The 13,589-nt window shown below is 47.2% G+C and overlaps 4 protein-coding genes across 4 annotated transcripts; 2 read left to right on the top strand and 2 right to left on the bottom strand.

Moving 5' to 3' along the window:
• Nucleotides 1-16: 16 nt before the first annotated feature.
• F9C07_2251435 (uncharacterized protein) lies at nt 17-4,971 on the bottom strand (the record flags this gene model as incomplete). Its single annotated transcript, XM_071510074.1, has 7 exons — nt 3,124-4,971; nt 2,910-3,010; nt 2,612-2,845; nt 1,683-2,539; nt 1,061-1,632; nt 329-1,007; nt 17-277 (listed from the first exon to the last, which is right to left on the bottom strand). Exons 1-7 carry the CDS (start codon nt 4,545-4,547, stop codon nt 17-19), a joined length of 4,128 nt encoding a protein of 1,375 aa, XP_071363450.1. The 5' UTR covers nt 4,548-4,971.
• A 274-nt stretch (nt 4,972-5,245) lies between these two features.
• Nucleotides 5,246-6,313, bottom strand: F9C07_9457 (putative phenylacetaldoxime dehydratase; the record flags this gene model as incomplete). The annotated part of the gene is made up of 1 exon (XM_041284623.1): nt 5,246-6,313. The coding sequence occupies one exon, from the start codon at nt 6,311-6,313 to the stop codon at nt 5,246-5,248; it is 1,068 nt and encodes a 355-aa protein (XP_041141918.1).
• Nucleotides 6,314-7,292: 979 nt separating this feature from the next.
• On the top strand, nt 7,293-7,761 carry F9C07_9456 (putative translation initiation inhibitor; the record flags this gene model as incomplete). The annotated part of the gene is made up of 2 exons (XM_041289487.2): nt 7,293-7,404; nt 7,469-7,761. The coding sequence occupies 2 exons, from the start codon at nt 7,293-7,295 to the stop codon at nt 7,759-7,761; spliced, it is 405 nt and encodes a 134-aa protein (XP_041141917.2).
• A 2,256-nt stretch (nt 7,762-10,017) lies between these two features.
• Nucleotides 10,018-13,300, top strand: F9C07_2276695 (putative oligopeptide transporter). Its single transcript, XM_071510191.1, has 13 exons — nt 10,018-10,331; nt 10,398-10,454; nt 10,504-10,580; nt 10,650-10,808; nt 10,872-11,002; nt 11,067-11,349; nt 11,413-11,588; nt 11,646-12,252; nt 12,308-12,380; nt 12,436-12,617; nt 12,673-12,790; nt 12,841-12,927; nt 12,987-13,300. Exons 1-13 carry the CDS (start codon nt 10,136-10,138, stop codon nt 13,181-13,183), a joined length of 2,343 nt encoding a protein of 780 aa, XP_071363449.1. The 5' UTR covers nt 10,018-10,135; the 3' UTR covers nt 13,184-13,300.
• Nucleotides 13,301-13,589: the final 289 nt, after the last annotated feature.

The following is a 13,589-nucleotide window of genomic DNA, read 5'->3' as shown; positions in this document are numbered from 1 at the left end:
GAGGAGAATTAGTTTGTTAACTATTGTGGTTAAGATGTGCGTGATTCTCCCCCATGACAACAGCTCGATCCACCTCCACTGCACCATAGCGACTGATCCTTTGTCCAGGGCTGAGGGTCGTGGGTGGATGCTCCGGTGACGCGCAATCAAAGGCAATGGGGGCACTGGCGTATAAAGGACTTGTCGCATTATTCCAGATCGACACATGTGACGGCTGCGAGTTGAATTGATCCCGGTCCGTCAGTGATATACCAAACGGATCTACATCGGTGAAACTCTGGAGAGTTTGTTGGAATGACAAGGGAAGAGGAGGAAACGCCAAGCCAACCGAGGTATCAGAGTGATTATCAGGAATAGGCAGTGGAGGCTCCTGTTCAGCGTACGTATTGTTTGGTACAACCGAGGAGCGTTCGAGTACTGATGGTGTAGAAATGGTTTCTACGCGCTTGGGAGGTGCTCTATCGTCGGTATTTTCAGAGTATGCTGTCTGTCGGATATCTAAGCTAGGTTTGGATAGTGTCGGGAAGCTGTCCTTCGCTGAAACTAATCGCTTGGCGAAGCCCGAGGCGAGGTTATCCTTGAGATTGTCGTGCACATTCTGCGGGCCTGCCCATCGGCGGGAGATCTCGAACAAGCTGGCGATAAGCGAATCTAACGAGTTGGGTATGGGAGTACCGTAGTACTTGGAATGCGTGAGGAGCATCCTACCGGCAATAAACAGGCAGAAGGAGAATTGGGGATTGGTGAGGATGGAAGAGCAAAGCAGGAACTGCTGACCAATCGTGCTGATCTCCGAAGCAGCTTCGAGACATGTTTCTGCCGATGATGTTGAAGGCAGCTTGACCGGGCAGGACTGCCAGTGCAATGGCGGGTAGGCAATCCCTTGATGGAGGAGTATTACAGCTGTATTATGTGTTGTATGTGCAAGAGTAAGATTAGGATCCATGATACCGTCGGCGTTAAGAACTGAGGCATCCCGCCATTTGGGTGGCAGGAAAAGCTTCCACCTGAACAATGGTCAATGTTTACTGGATCGACCTGACTGAGCATGAACACTTACTGGACCATCCGGAGATCAAGCTCCTTAAATCGCATGAGCCAGAGCTGCGCTTTGTCCGCATCCCGGATGTCCAGGGCGTGGTGAAGAAAGAAATTGGTGACTAATGCTAGAGACTCGGTGGCTTCGATGCAGTAGGCGAACCCCCCGATACAATCCTGCTCCTTCGGATCGGCCGCCATCCGGCTCTCTGTCAGTAAGGGGCGATGTGGGCTAGCGGCCCTTGCGTCCGAGATGCCAAAGTATGGCGGTCTCACTTCAGTTTCCTGCTCCCAGAGTGCTCCTTCACAAGGTAGTCGCCGTTTGACATCTGCACTGGTCAGACTGATATTCCAGCCGGTAGATACGCTGCAGAAGCGATCCATCAAGAATACTGTCCAGAAGACACGTCGTCGTTCTTCCGCTTCTCTCCAAGACGTGGATGGTTTCAGAAACGCCATGCGCCGTATTAATGTCTCACCAGATTGAGAATGGCTTGAAAGATGCTCTTCTTCCACGCTTAACTGAAGTTGCTCTACCGTGCGAGCCATACCTCCTACGATGGACCATGACGATGGACCGCGTCCACGACCAATCTACATTGACATTAGCGGCTTTGCGGACGGCGAATGCACGGTCAGCTTACTGTGTCAAAAGCAATGATTACCAAGGCCTGGAGGTTCTCGACTGAGAATGACTCCATGCTGCTCAAGATGACCTTCTGCCTACATTTTTCTGCTAGCTCGGCCTTCTCTGCATCGCTTCCCAGGCGACTATCGTCGGAGAACCGGCTACATAACGCGACAATAGCATGCAGAATATATGTGGCCTTCTGGCGTCCCTTGTAAAACTGAATCTGTTCACGAAATCTCCTAACATGTAGAATCGGAATCCAGTGGTGGATGTTCGTGAAGTAAAATTCAACAAGAGGATGCACAAGGTCAGAGTTGAGGATGTCGAAGTCTGTCGCGTTCCGTGATGGCTGCTGTGGCGTAGACATTAAGTCAACCTTCCGTCGCTTTGGCGATCGGCAATCACCATCACCATTGTGTTCTGATTCTATCGAAGGCCCCTCCGTGTCTTTGGTCTCGGCAAGTTGTAGCATTGACTTCTTCATGGCATCCCGCGCGCCAGCAAGTTGTCTACCTGTAGATTCCTCATTATGTAAATTCTCATCTGGAGCACTGGGAAAGGCAGAGTTCGGATGGAGTGCCTCCCAGACCTGCTTCCACAAAATGCTTTGCCCGAGAAACATGTTCTCCAGTGTATCAATTCGGCGATAGAGCTGGTCGACAGCCCCAGCGCGTAACCCTGGCTTCAGCCGACGGTCATCGTAAACGCATGCGACACCAAAACGCTCACATTGCGAACATGGTTGCTCGCGACTACATCGTGCTTTTTTCTTTCGACACGACTGGCAAGCGGGGATATCGTCTTCTGGTTTGGATGTGTCCTGGCCTTGTTGTTGCTGTGGCGGTTGGTCCTGCGCGGATCGACCGTTCCCTTTAGAGCGCATTCTGGCGAGGTTTCACAGTGGTAATATGAGTCAATTTGTGATATCGACGCCATATCAACTGCCGTGCTGACGCATTGAGTGCCAGTTCCCCACGGGGCAGCCGTTGCATGATTGCGGAGTTTGTTTTACCCCCGCATGGAAGGAGAAAAGTAGCGCCGGAAGAAGTGGCGGAGTCTCTCCGAAGGCTTCATCTGGTGGAGTCCAAGTGAAGATCATCGCATAGCACCAATGAGATGACTGGTTCACTATTTCCCTTTTGGGTAAAATCCCGACTCGCCTGCTCGGTGCTTCCACTATTCACACTACTGGTTACTCTTCAAGGGTATTATGCTTATTTTGTCAGGAATCTGGGGGAACTAGTTGATTCAAAAAATAGAGGTTCCTGCCACGACAAATCGCGGTACATGGGGAAGAATCTCCGTAGCTTAGGGTTGAGAAGAGAATGGAACCAATCTACCCTATAAATGAAAAATAAAAAGACTGAAATAAATAAGATAAATTTATATCAAAATATCCTGTTGGCTATTGCTCGTGTGTAAAGTTCAATCCCTCCACATATTCATTCGCAAACATGGGAACAAAATCCGCAGTATAATACCAGGAAGGCTTAGACATGTCATCATCGATCAACTTCCCGTTCACCTGCAGGTTGACAAACGTGACATTTGAGATATTCCGATCTTTGTCATATCCTAGAAACAACGAAGGGTTGGCATGGGACCCGTTGTACACCAAATCCTTAACGTAGACGTTCCGAATGCCTCTTCCAGGCGACGTGTTATACTTGGAGTTGTACATCACCCGGAAATTGAGTAGTTGCCCCAAGCGGAAATCCTCGACTCGCACGTCTTCGATATGAACGTTTTGAATCAAGTTACTATCTCCGGGATTGATCGCAATGCACCCCTGATACCACATTTGCGGCTCGCGGTGATCCAGGATGTCAATATTGCGGATGGTAACACCGTCCATTGTCTCAGGCTTATCGGTATTCCCATGCGTACCGATGTTTATGGGGTGCGCCCAATCCGCCCAGAGGGATGAATTCTGTACGGTAATATTCTTCGAATTCCCGTAGTAGTTCCAGCGGTGCTGGTAAAGTGCGATATTATCATCGGAGTTTCGTAGAAACACTCCATCGATAAGCACATCCTCGCTGCAGAAGAAGTCAATCCCATCACCATTACCGGTGGAAGACATCGATCGAATCCCTGACATGGTGATATTCTTTGATGTACCCGTCGTGACTGAGAACCCCTTTGCTCCAAGGATGAGAATGTCCTTTACCAAGATATTGCTCGACCATTCGATAAGTATACCGCCTGATGATCTCGGATTGATCACGCCTCGACCCTGGATCGAACCGCTGGTCGCATTCTGAAAGGCTAGTCGGGATGTGACAACTGCACCGGGAGCGAGATATACAACCTTACCGGATGGAATGACCAGTGTTCCGTTTTTGGAGGATGGGCCGTTGTCGATGCCAGGTCCAAAGTAGACAACGTTCGGATCACGCTGACTCGGAATGTCGGTCTCAATAGCATTAGTGAAGAGCTGTAATGTGTCGAATATATCGTTGTTCACTTGCAATACGACGTTGCGTGGCCGATCCAATGAAAAGGAAACTGTATTTCCTTTCACGGTCGGCTTGATGCCATAGGAGTACGGCCTGATGACGGCAGACTTGACTGGTCCATTGTTGTAAGTGACAATGAGATCAGCAGATCCTTCAAAATCGAACAACGCAAAGGAAGTGTTGTGCTCGATTCCTTTTCCGGATGTGGTATTGGCTTCTGACACGATGGCGCTGTATGACTCGACGGTATGCACACCTCCGGTGGATTGTTTAACCTGAATGCCGTACGAATGTGCCCGGTCCAGCCCTTCTGGAAAGTGATATGTTTCTATGCTGCTATTCAGGGCGGGCAAAGCGGAGGCACACTGCAGGATGAAAAGTGTGGCCGATAGAACCCTAAGCGTCATGATGTTCAACATGGTTTGCAAGAGTGTGATTGTGGACTGAAAGCTTCGAAGTTAATTGAGTATGGTTCTTTTATAGTCTTCACCGAAATCTATGGCCTGTACAGAGATAGAATTACCACACTTTTTTGCCCGCTAATTCCTCCGATCGTACAATGGAAGTGATCCGACAATTACTCCGTCCTCTGAAGTCGGGTGCAATCACACTTGACGACAAAAGTGCAAACCAGCCTTGGGTTCTAATTTGGACCGAGAACCAAGCAGAGTATAAGTGTATATGAGTCTAATGGCAAGTACTAATTACTAAAAAATATTGAAAAGATGAGAGTTCCACAGTCGAAAACTTTGACCAATGTCCCAGTGCATCCTATTGTCCTGACGGAGGCTGTGAAGAGGAAGGATGTGGAATGGCAGAAGAAGGTTAACCATCTCCTTTTCTAAATTAATGACCAAAAATAGGCCCTTGTATGCGATTTCCTACAGCAACGCTTTGCAGCAGCGACAAAAGTATCTTTAATAAGCTGCTTCAGTTCTTCCCGCGTGTTACGATGTTTACACCTCCACAGGGATATGAATGATAATGAAAATTCGGCTTCTTGTGGTGAATTATTTGCATGATTCCCATGCTCAAAAACTTGCAACTTATAACTAATCAAGGGCGAGAGTCCCAATATTGTCCAGGTTGTGTTTACTAAGTAACCGCACTTCTTTTCTCATGCCTTTGCATGTTGGCAAGGACTCGCCTCCTTCTGACATTGAAATGCTTCATGGTTCTGATTAGCCATAGAGCCCGTCCCAGGAACGCATCCAACGTACTCAGCATCAATTTCAGGGGCCTTAAGTATGTTTGTCTGCACCCACAAGGCTACTTTCCCACATTCCGACATAATCCCACCAGGTCCATATGTTTTCAAAATATTGTTACGCAATGCAACATGGCCTTTGTTAGATCGACCCGCTCTTTCCATAGACCTAAGATCCATGAAGTAGAAAAGTTCGACTTTTCTATTGTACTTGTGGAACTCGCTATCCCCCTCTTTGTAGGTCCCCAGGCGCTCGTCGTAGCACATACGAGATGTTAGAATTCCCGCTTCCGGGGCTGCGTGAGCCAGATCGTCCATCCACTTGCAGGCAGCTTGATCAAATTGGTCAAACCAAACGCCTCTTTCAGCCCCCGTCATCTCGGAAAGGTCCTGTCTCTCAAGGTTAAAGCAGAGATTGTCTGGAAATCCATTGAATGTGACACGTCCCAAAGTCTTCTCTTTGAGAGAGGCCTTTCGTTCCGGTATTGGTGGCACCAGCAGAGGGGAATCCATGCGGTTTTCTTTTGACAATTCTCTGATTGAATCTCTGATCCAACCCCAGTAACCATTCTTTTCAGTCGGCTTGTGGGCGAAATGGACCCCTTGCCCATCTTGCCGGTTTTGTGTGGCTTTGTATTGGGATCGACCGTAAGGAACCTTGACAAACTCGCGCCACATGCCTGCATCAGGAGGCAGAGACGACCAAAATTTGATAACACTGTCGGACTCCCACCAGGCCTCAAAGTCGGCGATCGATTTCCATGTGGCAATCCATATTCGTGTCTTCCCTATTCCCGGGGAAACAATCCCATCCTGGGTTACTTGGTCAAGGTGGCAGTTGGCACCTGTTATGAGATGACTGAATGTTCTGATAAGATTTTCAGTAGCAGGTGATTGAACATCGTCAGGCTGTTGGACCCCAAAGAGAGTGTAGACAAAAGTCCCTTCCAACGGTTTTTCGATGGTGTACATGGACATGATGATGGTTTTCAAGGAAAAAAAGACCTAACAATTGCCCTTCGATTGAATGAATTGTCCTTAATCCTAATTATTATTGAGACCACCTTGCACTTAATTTTATATATCTTCTCTCTTCGTTGCGATGCGGGATAACCTGTTCTGATCTCCAGCTGAGTTGGTTTAGGAACATGAAGATTAGATGGAACACGGATTAACTTTGAACCCCGCGATAGACGGAGACGAGCCCTCCACTTGGCACTAACGTCCCGAGGTTGTCCAGCTCGGGTCGCCATCAGAATTATGACTGGTTAGATCTAGCAGGCCTTAACATATATAGAGGCGTTCAATATGGAATGGAACCTGGTGTCTGTGACTTCATCAAGCTTTCTTAGAAAAGATCCTTTCAAAGCAGTCCGCCAGGCGCCTTATTGTCTTTGAGCCGCCTACACACCAACCTTGTCGCCGATAACAACGCGGATCGGTATACTCGCGTACTAAAAATGTTTTTATTAGTCCTTCGCTCCCTAAAACGAGGAATGAGGTAAAGTAGCAAGGGAACCATCCGGAAGCCCTCCGACTTTGTCCCAACTCGAAACTGGGAGACAACGATGGCCACGGTGCCGCCTGAGACTACAGCACTTGAATGCCAAGATAAGGCCGTAATTGAAGCTCTAATGCTTTGTAAGCTGACATCCCAACTTTAGCCCATCTACAGTATACCAACCGTAGGCTTCGACAGAAGACTCCGCGGTGCCAATAAATGTTTGATCCATGGCAGGCATTGCCTTAGATTTTGGATTTCTAAGCAAATGAGTAACATTGGCTTGGCAGTCTTGGTATGGTTGATTATAAAAATCTTTGCTCAGTTCTCCCTTTGCTACAGGTCATATCTGTTCGATCAACGTTGCACCGTGAAGCTTCTTCAAGAATTATAACAAAACAGTCCTCTGAACAAAGTTTCAAGTCCAAACCACCCATCTATCTTTTCGGTAGTACAATGTCCCACCTCCAATACTTCAGCTACAAAGGCTTCGGCGAGCATATGCGTGAAGTCTTATCATATAGCCAGGCGGTACGTATTGGCGATCGCATTGAAATCTCCGGCCAAGGTATGTTAGTGACGTACTCATGTTCGCTATCTGTCTTGGCCATCAACCATTGACGCATCATCAGGAGGTTGGGATCCAAGTACTCGCAAAGTCCACACGGACTTAGGGGAAGAAATCAACCAAGCATTCGCCAACGTAGAGCTAGCGCTCAAAGATGCTGGTGGGAGGGGCTGGTCCCAGGTCTATCGAGTTCGAATTTTCATCGTACAGACCAATGATGAAGTCATTGCCTTGCTTGTGCAGAATCTTCAAAAGTGGATGCCAGATCACAAGCCTGTGTTGACGTGTGTTGGAGTGAACCAGCTAGCTTTGGAGGGGATGAGGATTGAGATCGAAGCGTTTGCGCACGATGGTTGAGCATTAGAATGCAGAGGCGTGTTGCTCCTTTTCAGATATACTCAAGTTTGACACATACGGTATGTCCTGCTCTACGGCTTCGTTTCAAAGTGCTCTTCTACAGGTAGTACAATAGACTTATTTCTTCGGCATTCCAATCCAAAAACCTTTACGTGAATCCTGCAGTATCCGTATTAATGTATATACTGAAATTCTTCAATGATGTGTGCGATTAGCTCTGTTAGTCCAAGGTCCTCCAGTGACATGGAGTAGTACGTAACAGGACGAGAGCGTCCAGGACACTCTCGATTGTTAATCAGTCTTAAAATGATGGTTACTTGATTACTAGGTACCTGAGCTCGATGCCTCTGTGGACGGGTTTGGTATGACTTATGAGATACGAGAAACCAAAAGAATATCGACAACATTATAGCGGGCCCTGAAGATCTATCCTACGGTTTGTAAATGATGTGGCGAGCAAGAAGAGACGGGTGTCTCAATTAACTGTCTGGCAAGATTGAACGGTCTTCATCACGCGTGGGGCTATGACGGTTCAAGTCTTTTCCTCGCCCGTGTTCAGTTGGAATACCGCATTTCTACGTGGTCCGGGGTTGGTTCCTTCGGCCGCGACGACGATATTATCTGCTCCAGCATCAACAGAGTAGCCCTCCAGGAGGCGGGTACGCGTTCCCATTGGCTAACCGCGAGTAACCATAAGATCGAGTAAATAGGGGCCAGAATGATTCTCATTGTCCTTGTAAATACCTTTGGTATTGGGCTGGGCAATTCTCAGCTTTGGAAATTCTGGTATTGGCCCTACTTTTGGCGCGGCTTTCTTTATTGTAAGCACCATTCCTCGCGCTAGTAAGGGAGAAATTCCGCAAAGCACATTATTCAGTTGAGTTGGAAAGCGAATTATGCTGATGGTAAATCACTCTATTATCTAAGTAAGACAAGATCTCAATCAATATACAGTAGGAAACTCTAGTGCGGATGACTAACAGCGGGGAAGACGACGACATGTAGCAGTATACCACAGACTATTCTGCTGGTAGAAGATGTCTCAAAACCAGCAAAATAAATTAATACACATTGGCCGCATTAGCTTGCCGTACCCGCCCTGAGTAGGACCAGAGGGCTCTCTGAGCCTTGACCGGTCCCATCAAAGCGGCCTCATTCAAACAGGGGAAGTCACATTAATCCTTGAAAATCAAGTCTATATAGGAACATACATAAGCCTTACTATCACGTCTAATGCATACAAGCTTGCGTCAGACGCACGATCGTTCACCGAAGTGGGGTGGTAGCGATGACGCAACTTAGGGCACGTATTGGCATTCGCCCTACAAACTTAGTGTCAACTAGAGAACACTGTGCACTTGACACCTGCAGTTATCCTCTACAGACAATAGCTACACGACATAAATAAACTGGGTCTCGATCGTTTTAGTGAACATGATCGGCATTTCCTCGGATGGTCAATTGACTTAAGTAACTAATTTCTTTACGGAAGTGGGTGCCCGTTATCTCTATTTTGGGTTTACGCCGTTCCGTCCGCATGGCCACCGAAGAGGACTCTAATATGAACGTCAACCACGCTAATTCTTTGCCAATGAACTAAACGTAAACAAGAGAAAAGTAACGGATGATTGCACGCCATCTGTTGGTTCTCGAACTCGGCCCGAACCGACGCCGAAAATGTTGCTCGATAAGCATGTTCAAGCCTCCAATTGAAATGCTTCTATCCACGTTTATCACCGGGCAATCTGCCGGTTGGACCTTCTTTGATTCTGCTGTACCTGCTTGTCTTCTGCCATACATGATACAAATTGGCTATCAGTTCTAGACATCCTCAATCGGACGTGTTTGAACAGCTAGTGCGTTGGTTCCACGATGAGATCGAATGCACCTTGGAACCTTAGGGTAACCGGATACATCCATAACCAACTTATTTTTTTTGGTTTTATTTCTCATATGCGACTACCTAGAAAATACTGTGTGTGCTGGTTCATTGTTGTTTTCTTTTCGGTTTCTTCATGATGATAGTCACAGCAGATATCGTGGCCCGAGCGGAATTGTTGAGTTGGTGATATCATAGACTTGTGAAGTTCCACTGGGAAAGCTCCACATGCAACATAAATGTTTCAAGCCCTTATAAGAAGTCTGTGTTCTGGCACACTAGCGTTATGATGTGATATATCACGTTCAATAGCGTGATAGACACCCTGCCATGTTAGGTGGGTCTGCTGTAATCCTTCCTCGCAAGAGTCCGTAGTCTAGAAAGCCCCTTGCGTTATATTTATTGTTAGACTCTCGCTGTGGCTCCCCAGGATTCCTTGTTGAGGGCCTTCACCGTAATCAATAGGCAAAGTATCAGACTTGCCTTACTTTCGCCATGCCCTCTGAAAGCTCTGTGGATGTTAAAGACCGAGGTGGTCAAGATGACCACAAGGACGGACCGACTGTCGAGGCTCATACGACAGACTCAGAGTCGGGCAAAGGGGCAGATGAGATGCGAAAACCCGGGGAGGTAGACGAATTACCACCGGTAGAAGCATTTAAATGGAATGTGGATGGGGATCAATCACCCTGTGGGTAGCCCATGGACAAAATGTTAACTTATGAGCCATGATTTAATTGACTGTGGAATTGTATAGTCCCTGAAGTAGCCGCATGTGTGTCGAACACAGATGATCCGACCATGCTCTGCAACAGTGAGTCGCTCAAATGTTCTCCCGGTCGTATTTACTGACTTTACATCAGCTGTTCGAGCATGGATCCTCATGACAATTTTCGTTATGTTATTTTCCGGCGTTAATCAATTCTTCGGCCTGCGATACGTATGTTGAGTACTCTTAAATCTCTAACATGCGTACGCTGAATAAAGTTTCGACGCTGACTGCAGTAAGCCTTCTCTCACTATCGGCTATGTTGTAGCCCAACTTCTCGTTTTTCCTATCGGTCGGGCATGGGAAAAGCTTCCTCGTTGGAGGGTACCGTTGGGAAAGCTGTCTTTCGATATCAACCCAGGAAAATTCACCGTCAAAGAGCATGCCTTTATTGTCATCGTCAGTCCCACTTTCTGCATGCATATCTTTGACCCGCTTGCTCACATGTTTATGAATGTACAGTGTGTCAATATCAGCGCTTCTACTCCGTATGCGCAAGGGTCACTAATGGCAATCATTCATCCTCGGTTTTGGGGACGTGACTTCGGACCAGGGTTCTCTTTTCTATACCTTCTAACCACCCAAATGATCGGGTAGATATTTTTGTTCCCAGACGACCTTCCTCAAGTCTCATACACCAATACTCACATTTTTCAGCTTCGGCCTGGCCGGTCTTGCTCGCCGGTGGATTGTCTATCCAGCCGCTCTTATCTGGCCCACGTCTCTTTCCTCCACCGTTCTCTTTCGTGCACTACACGAGCCTGAAGAGCGTTCTCCTGCAAATGGCTGGACAATTACTCGCTACCGCTTCTTTATTTATTTTACAATTTTCGGCTTCGTCCTCTTCTGGTTTCCTGATTATATCTGGACCAGCCTCAGCACGTTTGCATTTATCACATGGATTGTTCCTCATAACCAGGTGGTCAACACTTTGTTCGGAGTGAGGCCTCTCGACAACTTATACTAGGTTCAATGTCATTGTCTAACACTTGTGGTGATACAGATGAACTCGGGATTAGGGCTTCTGCCCATTAGCCTCGACTGGACCGAGATAAACTACGCCGGCTTTCCACTGACCACGCCTTTCTACATCACATGTAATGCTTTCGCGACGATTGTGATATTCTATTTCTTCCTCTCACCAATCCTATACTATACCAATGTCTGGAATAGTGCTTAGTGAGTGCATCTGATTCTCGCTGGTTTGCGTGGCTCCATATCTAACCTATTGACCAGCCTACCCCTCCTATCGTCAAACACTTTTGACAATACTGGCCAGTCCTATAATATCACAAAAGTGGTTGATGCTAATTTAAACTTCGTCGAAAGCAAATATCAAGCCTACTCTCCAATGTACATCTCTTTGGGGTACGCCCTTACTTACGGCCTGGGCTTTGCAGCAGTGACAGCCGTGATTGTGCACACCTATCTCTACAACGGTCGCGAAATCTGGGCTAAGTTCAAAAACTCCCGTGCTGGTGGCGAGGACATCCATCGTCGACTGATGCATGCCTACAATGACGTCCCGGACTGGTGGTACGGGATATTGACCGTTATTGTGCTCGGGTTGGGTGTTCTCACCGTTCGATACTGGGACACGGAGTTGCCCGTCTGGGGATTCCTCGTTGTCTGCTTTGGCATGGGCGTCGTTTTGATCCTGCCGGAAGGAATTCTACAAGGAACAACTAATCAGCGAGTCTTCCTAAATATTATCACGGAATTAATTGCAGGATATGCGTACCCCGGCAGCGCGATCGCAAACACCATGGTCAAGTGCTACGGATATAATTCAATTAAGCACGCCATGGACTTTGCCCAAGACCTCAAGATGGGACAGTATATGGTGCGTGTATATGTCAATCATCCCCTATCACCCGACTAACGAGTCTCCTATGCAGAAAATTCCACCTCGTGCGCTCTTCGCCGGTCAAATCTATGCATCCATTATCGCGACCATGACTCAAACTGGAGGTGCGCTTGGCTATTCTGGTTATACGTAATTCTATCCACTAACTGGACCATGCAGTTCTACGCTGGATGATGGGCCATATATCCCGACTCTGTGACCCCAAGAACCCCAATCGCTTCACCTGCAACGGCTCCAAGGTGATGTACAATGCATCCATCATCTGGGGAACAATCGGCCCACAAAGAATGTTCCAACAGGGGCAAGTCTACAACGGCCTCATGTACTTCTTCTTGATCGGGGTAAGTTTGCACTCGGTCGGATCTCCGTTATATTCCAAGGGCTAACTCTTACCAGCCGGTTGTCACTGTTATCGTGTACTTTCTCTACCGACGCTATCCCAACAGCTGGCTGAAGTACGTGAACGTACCAATCTTCTTTAATGCCGCCGGCAATATCCCACCCGCAACTACCAGTAAGTGAACAGCTTTCTTCTTTCTGGAGTTAATTGGCTAACTATCTTAGCTCAATACTCCCTCTGGTTCATCGTCGGCTTCATCTTCAACTTCTGGATCCGAAGGCGCGCCTTCCACTGGTGGAAGCGGTACAATTGTGAGTCCATTCTCTGGAACTCATTGCGCTAATACTCATATACTAATCAACTATTCCAGACCTCCTCCAAGCTGCTATGGATACAGGCACTGCTCTGGCTACGATCCTCATTTTCTTCGCACTGAGCTACACCGGTACCAAGCTTAGCTGGTGGGGCAATAACGTTGGATCTAATACTTATGATTCGCAGTCCGTTCCCTACCTGAAGGTCTCGGATGGGGGCCATTTTGGTCCGGGACCGGGGGAGTTCAAATAGGGAGGTTCAGAGTCTCGGGATCCTGGATATATCGGATTTGTGGACATGTATGATTCGACATTATGGTATTAATACAAGAATATCAATAAGATTCATTGGACTGTACGCTACTTAAACCTTCTTTTATAATTTTTCTTTTTCTTTTTTTATTTTTACGAAAGATTTAAATGAAGTCAAGCGGTAGAGTCTAGATAATTGCCGGGATGTTCGGAATCGGTGATATATAACTTCGGCCCCCAATCTAAATGGTGTCCGACTAATCAAAATCTTACAACGCTACCGAATAAACTGTCATTATCATAAGGAACGCAGTTATCTAGTGCAAATAGCAATATGTTCAATACTCACAAACATGGCTTCATATCTATTCTCGTGTGATCTAGAGCCCAGGAGGAGATCAAACTCG

Source organism: Aspergillus flavus, chromosome 2 (genome assembly GCF_009017415.1).
Source record: "Aspergillus flavus chromosome 2, complete sequence".
Lineage (NCBI taxonomy): Eukaryota > Fungi > Ascomycota > Eurotiomycetes > Eurotiales > Aspergillaceae > Aspergillus > Aspergillus flavus.
Note: the sequence above shows the minus strand (reverse complement) of the source record. Positions and strands in the feature narration are given on the sequence as shown.

What these genes read in the sequence shown, in the direction of transcription:
- F9C07_2276695 (XM_071510191.1), top strand. Translation starts at nt 10,136, where the DNA reads ATGCCCTCTGAAAGCTCTGTGGATGTTAAAGACCGAGGTGGTCAAGAT. An exon ending in AGCATGCCTTTATTGTCATC is followed by an intron (nt 10,809 to 10,871) that starts GTCAGTCCCACT and finishes ATGAATGTACAG; the next exon opens with TGTGTCAATATCAGCGCTTC. An exon ending in CTAACCACCCAAATGATCGG is followed by an intron (nt 11,003 to 11,066) that starts GTAGATATTTTT and finishes CACATTTTTCAG; the next exon opens with CTTCGGCCTGGCCGGTCTTG.